At 38.7% G+C, this 7,500-nt stretch overlaps 1 protein-coding gene across 3 annotated transcripts in view; it reads right to left on the bottom strand.

The window, feature by feature from the left end:
* Positions 1–7,500, bottom strand: part of LOC125039907 (potassium voltage-gated channel protein eag-like) — a 228,870-nt gene that overhangs the window by 62,543 nt on the left and 158,827 nt on the right. For all 3 annotated transcript variants that reach the window (XM_047634277.1, XM_047634276.1, XM_047634275.1), the window contains exon 8: positions 6,304–6,606. In XM_047634277.1, the coding sequence (XP_047490233.1) occupies positions 6,304–6,606 (303 nt within the window). The remainder of the gene's footprint in view (positions 1–6,303; positions 6,607–7,500) is intronic.

The raw sequence follows: 7,500 nt of genomic DNA, 5'->3' as shown, positions 1-7,500 counted from the left end.
AGAATTTGACTGGGTAGAGATTGGAGTGTCTGGATTTAGGATGGCAAAAGAATTTGACTGGGGAAGGTAGGAGGTAGAAGAGGGAAAGTTAGATGGAGGGGGGGTTAGGTTTAGGAGAGGGTGTACGAGGTAGGGGGGTAGGGGGAGTGGCAGAGTGAGCGACATTACTAGAGTAGGGGGTAAGAGAAAAACCTCGTCGACGAGCCTCCTGTCTGGCTTCACGTAGAGTGAGTCCAAGTCTGAATCTGAGAGTTGCTACCTCAGACTCAAATTTGTAGGTGGGGCAGCCTCTATAAAATACATTATGGGGGCCGCCACAGTTTGCACATGTACGTGATTGTGCAGAGCAGTTTGATCGAGTATGGCCAGGTTGGGCACATAGCGGGCATCTGGCTATGGAATGACAGTGTTTGGCTGGGTGTCCTAAACGCCAACAATTTTGGCACTGACGAGGAGGAGGTTGATATAGTCGGACAGGTAGGGATTCCCCACCTATGTAAACATTAAAGGGAAGGTCATGTTGTAAGGTAGTAATAAGGGGAGATGGGGTGGTTGATGAAGAAGGTTGTGGGAGTAAAAGTGTTGAAGTTGAGCATGTAGAGAGAGTAGAAATGTCTCCTGGGGGTTGGTTGTTGATTAGGGTTGATACTGTACTAGTATGCATTGATGATGGGGTAGTTGTTGCAGTGTTCGGAGCCGTGGTCAAAGGAGAGCTGGGATTGGGGCTATTTGATAAAGGGGCAAGCCTCATTGCCCCTAAGAGTGGGGTTACGTCTTCATTATTGGCCATGATAAGCCTGGGGTATGTTGGGGAAAAAAATGGTCCACCCCTCAGGGTCCCCTTGAGGGGTAAGGGCCAGGTATGGCAGGGGAATACCGTGCCCATGGTTCCCTCAGGCCGTTCAGGACTGACATAAAGTCAGCCTTTCATCCTTTCAGCACGGCTCTCACACCTTAGGAGGTGGATAGTAGAAGGGATTGGTGAAGAAACTTACACGAAAAGTATGAGTGGGAAAAAAGACCATGCAAAATTAGTTAAGTCGATGGCTGAGTCCCAAGGTTGAGGAGTTCCCCATCATTGGGTCTCAGTCTTCGTCTCCTAAGCCCCCCACGACAACAACGGGCAAAAAATTGGGGGGTATAAACACATAAACAAACACATAAACATAAACACACACACACACACACACACACACACACACACACGCGCGCGCGCACACACACACACACAAACTAACATGGATTTGTTTGCCGCTACCTTTGTGGATGATTATAATGTAATATAGTGTAGTTACAGTGACAGTGACATGCTCAGTGTCACAGATGAGTTTAGGAGGCAGTAGATAATGCATGTGATATTGTGTGATATGTTTACCGACAGTACCATATGTTGTGATATAATTTTAGTTTACATTACATATTACAGGATAGATGAAAATGCAGTTATTTATGTTTAACATTGTTAGCTCTGTAACATGTTATTTCATTGATCTCAATAAGCGTGTAACTCGTGTAACCGGCAACGAGGAAGACAGTGACTTAGGAATCTCGCGCCCGGGCACAAGAGCAGTAAGAGAGCCTTCTTTATTTGCATACGTTTTAGCACCTCCATTGTACTTCCGGATTTTACAGCTTGGCGTTTCCTTCTCCTTCAACCTTAGAGGAATCATCACAGAGCATAACAACCTTAAACCTTAAAATGCGCCTAGCTAAGTAACCTGAGGGCTTTCAGGGGGTCGCAATCTCATATTATGTGTCCCCAAATAACATACAGTTGCGCCCGAAATTAATTAAGACTTCAAATGTTATATCTTTGAAACTAATGATAGGCTGGAAAAATACAACCATGAATATATATTTGACCAACATTATTCATACCCCTTATTGACTGATTGATTAATTATTTAAAATGATCTGCTGCGCCAACGGCGTGCTTTACTTTTAGCCATCATCATCCCGTAAGTCAATCTTGTGTACCCGATTCTCAGCCTTGTTAACACAACTACTTGTTGATTGGGATGGACCCTGTTCACCTCACTGCCAATGTCATCTCCAATCTCTCCTCCGATCAGCTCGTTCATTTCCACCAAAATGCGCTGGCACCCAACACATCACTGCTGCTGACATCACTGCAAACCAATCTTGAACCTCCCTTACCACTGGTGATGAGTTTAAGCTCTTGACTGTTTGCAAAGCACTACATGAGTCACAACATATTACAAAAGAATGTTTATTAAGATCTCTAGTCATTTTGACTGCTGCAAGGATGGCAAGGATGTACCTCTGCTGAAGATCGAAACTGCCGAAGAGTCTTCCTCCTGCTCACTGTTGTAAAACCCACACCATTTACAAATTTCAAACCATCTGTAGATATTGATCTGATTCTTAATACTTAACAGTATGTTGAAGAAAACTCTCCCCGATTTCTGCTTCGGATCCCCCGCCCCTATTCCGACCAAATCTAACTCAACCAGATTGGTCCAAGGGAGAACTAGGGAATTCCAACTTGGAGAGATTCAAATTGAGATCTTCCACAAAATTCCTCATTCTCCTACCACAGGATCGGCTGTCCTCAAGGGGATTGAAAACCAAACTGGATGTAGGACATCTCATAATTCTTTGTAGTTTCGTGCAGTAAATCAGGTTCATGTAGTTCTATTGTAATGAAAGAAGTGGTTCTCCACTCTCAGCCAACAGGGACACCACAGGCGAAGACCTGAGAGCCCTTGAGCATATTCTGAGATCTGCAGATAAATAAGCCTTACATCTAAAGTAACGTTTGCTACGAATAAGTGCTAGGTAAAGCTGCTGAAGCAATGTGGGGTCTGCGCCACAAAACAGTGAAAAACAGCCTACAAAATACTAGGCCTTTAACTGTTAGATGTGAGGCTCCACGTAAGCCATGAGTCAAAAATTAGACCCAAGTATGGGTTTGACCCTAAACAGAGGAAAGGATGGAACTTTTCTCTTTTGTGGAAATGCATAATCATGGTCTTACTAGGGGAGAATTTGAACCCATGGTATGTTGCCCACTGAACAACCTGATATATTGCAGTCTGCACATCCTGTAAGTTTCCTCTTGAGCATATGCAGATTACAAGAGACAGCACTTGAAACGACCTTCATTTATAACAAGGGCAAACAGAGTCACATTTCCAGCTGATCTGCTGTTTCCCACCCGCACACTAACTTTCCATAAGCAAGAAAGCTTTGTATGAAACTAGGTAATGCTCCTCTTAAACCAATGTCATACAGTTTCATGAGTATGCCATGCTTCCAAATAGTATCATAAGCCTTTTCAAGGCAAAGAAGACTGCTAACATGAGACGTCGCTGTGCGAAGGAATTTGGTAATCTCCATTCTCACTAGGGCATTTATAGACGATCGCAGTTTTCTAAACTTACATTGATATGGGGTCATCACGCTTTCATTTTCTAGTAAAATGTTAACCTGAAGTTTATCATTTTCTCCATCAGCTTGAAGATGCAGCTGGTGAGAAAAAACTGGTCTGTAATTCCCTGGTGTGGAAGTATCCTTGCCAGGTTTTGGGATAAGAATAATTATAGCTTCTTTACATGTGGATAGCACAATGCCCTTCCTACTAAATAGGTCTAATAGGAACTTTTGAAAGCTCTCCGATAAGTAAGAACGTAATATCGTCACTTCCTGGGGAAGTCTTGCGGCAGAACTGCAGAGTTAAGTCCATTCCCCTGCTTTTTTTATTGAAATTACAAAGGTTAATGCGCTTTGTACTAATTTTCTGTTTAACAAAATTGTTATAGAACAGCGTAGCTCTTCTAGAACATCCTTGAAAGGATATATTTATTTGAGTTGGTATAAAGTTCTCAGCCATTGGGCAGTCAACATGGGCAAGAACGGAAGACCTCAGGTCACACGAATGACATGGACTACAAAGCCACATCCAACCAATTTAGGGTTCCTGCATCTACCATCCAGAAGATAATTAACAAAACTAAGAAATTCCTCTGGAGAACCGTAATGGTAGAAAGCTAGAGGTTTCGCCCAGACTTGCTAGAAAAGTGGTGCGAGATGCTAACAGTAACCCATGAACAGCAAAGTAATCTTGCAGAATTTGAGCAAGGAAGACTCCACTACTCCCATCTCAGGCACTTAAAAGCTCGGCTAGCCTTTGCCTAAGCATACATAGACAAAGTTATTGCTCGCCAGTTCTTTGGTCGGACAAAACAGAGATGGGGCTTTTTTGGGCACAGAGACGTGTCTTATGTTTGGCGAAATAAAGGCGATGCATTCAACTCCAAAAAACCCTGCCCCAACAGTCAAACCTTGTTAAAGTTGAAGAAATCATAAAACAGGGCCAGTGTCAAGATTCTCATTAAAAACGCTAGAACGACAACGAAGTGGCTTGTAGATAATGACGTGCCTGTTTTGGAGTAGTTAAGAGAGCTATAGAGAACTATAGAGGCAATAGTTGCAAATAAGGGTTTAACTGTTGATTATTAAGGAAGGATATGAAAAAATAAGGAAGGCACAGTTTGTATTTCTGTGAAATGTATTATTTATGTGCGTGTGTGTGTGTGTGTGTGTGTGTGTGTGTGTGTGTGTGTGTGTGTGTGTGTGTGTGTGTGTGTGTGTGTACAGTTCATATATATATATATATATATATATATATATATATATATATATATATATATTATATATATTATATATATAATTATATTATATATATTATTTATAAATTATATATATATATATACATACATATGCACACATATAAGAAATGATACGATAGAATGAACTTACTGGTTCGTGAAGGTAGTGTACAAAACCAAACTGGGTCGTGATAGGGGAAGTTTGAATTACCCTGTTCTAGATTGCTTCCCTACTATATGTCCAATAAGGATGGATAACGGAAAGGTCAGGATATCTATTAAAAAAAAAAAAAAAAAAAAAAAAAAAAAAAAAAAAAAAAAAAAAAAAAAAAAAAAAAATCGCTAAATCCTTCGCCACTCCTAAATCATTTCCCATGATACAGATTAACAAACTCCCGCAAACAAGTTCTCACGTACTTTGGAAAGCACTGGTGCCGTCTGTGCGTCCAGGCCTTTGTCCATTTGTGCTGAATCAAATCCATGATGTTTTAGAACACACACACACACACACACACACACACACACACACACACACACACACACGCACACACACACACACACACACACACACACACACACACACACACACACTCACACACACACACACATACACTCACATACACACGTGTATCCAGGAATGCATACTGTATAACACATACTTCATTTTTTTAACATGCAGCTTCTGCAAGTCAAATTATCACGTAGAAACATTTTCTTCTCGAGAAAGGTATTAGAAAGCTCCTGCGAATATATAGCTGGAGCCGGTAAAAAAGTATTTTACTCATGCTTGTTCTATAATCCAACAACATTAAACAACATAATCATTTTTTTCATTGCGATAAAACAAAAGACAATGACAATTTAGCACAATGCGAAGCAACTTCAGTTGCTCATGGTATCATAGTTTCGAAACACTAAATCCTATTTTGAATAAGTGCTCGTTGGTTCTCGTTCATATGTATAGTATACATAAAACGATCAAGGAATCGATGTACTTATTTATAAGGAAACTTCAGGGTAACTATTAATATAAAAATTTACTTTTCATTATTTTCCCTAAACACACCTATGATTTAAGTCAAGCCCACAGAGAGGTCAGAAAATGCTAGTAATGGCAGTTCATTTCAGTGAAATTTCATTCTTAATGCTTGTCAGTCTGCTAAAGGATGTCTATGTCTGTTAATATTTACACATTTGGACTAGCATTGTCATTGTCAAAAAATAATCTATAAAACTGAAACTGAAACCATAATGACTGATTCAAAATGACTGCAATAAAATTCCGCTGAAAATATAATTATAAGAATGGGAGGAAGATTAGCACTTTACTTCTTAGTTTAAGGAAATTAGTATTTTATACATTAATTCTATATTACCCGCTTTCATTTATTCGTTAATATTACTGTAGTGATGTGTGAAGGTTTTACATGGGGTCACTTGAAAGAAGAAAGAGAAACGTCCATATGTAACACGTGAGTACTGCCAAGTTACATATGTGACAGCTTTAGTTATATAAAAGCAAGGTGAATAAGAGGAGGCGATAGGAAATGTGTAGCCACGGGGACGCAGCAGGCGTGAAATGTAAAATACAAGCTGCACGCCTTCAGGCTAAAGGGACAGTAAGGACACTTACTTTATCGTTAACTTCGCCTTGTAAGCCGCATTTACTTACATCTTCATCATGGTCGAACGCGTTGAATACATCATATGGTAGGCACGATAAAAGATCTATTAGAAACCAAGATTTCAAATAGTTCATTCGAATGATCTTTGGATCCGACACCACTTCCCCGCCAGGCCCGACGAAGGTCGTGTGGAAGTTGAGCACAATGTCAATAAAGAAGATGACATCCACTATAGAGTCCACCACCAGCAAGGACACGTCCTCAGAAGTCTTGTACTTAAAGGCCACGTTGTAGGGCACCATGATCGCCGTGTAGAAGGTGAGGCAAAGGATGACCCAATCCCAGATGGCCTGCAAGGGGAACAATTTAATTGCAAGTGAACATTTCGCAGGATGCTTACTTGAGTATAACTGAAGCTTAAAAAGGCCCTTTTCTATAAAATATTCATAAATGTAATATTTGACAATTTTGAGAGATTCATTATTCACATCCTGCCATCGTGACCGTTCTTGCATAAGCTCTAAAAGTCCCTTCTCACCTTGAGCTCTTGAATATTTGGAAGGATATAGCTGAGGAATTTCATAAAACTGGTACATCTTACATAGTATAAGTTTTGTATGGATACTCAAACAAGGGAGAAGGGATCTCTCAGAAAATTGAAACGGAGGAAAAAATAATGATAATAATGTTAACAATAATAATAATGATATGATAATACTAATGATAATAATAATGATATGATAATAATGATAATTATAATAATAATAATAGTAGTAATGATAATGATAATAATATTCATAATGATATTTATCATTACTATATTTAAAAATATAGTCAATCTAGTTCTCTACTATGATTTGCATCATTATTATCCTATTGATATTATTCTCATTATTGTTATTGTTATCATTATCATCATAATCATCATTATCATTATTATTAATATCATTATAAATATTGTCATTATTATTATCATTATTATTATTATTATTATTATTATTATTATTATTATTATGATTATTATTATCATTATCATTATTAGTATCAGTATTGGTATTAGTATCAGTATTAGTATTAGTATCATCATCATCATCATCATCATTATTAGTAGTATCATTATTAATAATATTATCACTTCAATAACTATTTTTGTTAAGGAGGGCGACTACCGATTTGATGAATATTTGTGATAAATCAAATTATCAGGTGATTTTTTTTTCCATAAAATTAAATCTCTTCCCGCA

This window comes from Penaeus chinensis, chromosome 28 (genome assembly GCF_019202785.1).
Source record: "Penaeus chinensis breed Huanghai No. 1 chromosome 28, ASM1920278v2, whole genome shotgun sequence".
Lineage (NCBI taxonomy): Eukaryota > Metazoa > Arthropoda > Malacostraca > Decapoda > Penaeidae > Penaeus > Penaeus chinensis.
The sequence above is the reverse complement of the archived record's forward strand: the minus strand, read 5'-3'. Positions and strand labels throughout refer to the sequence as shown.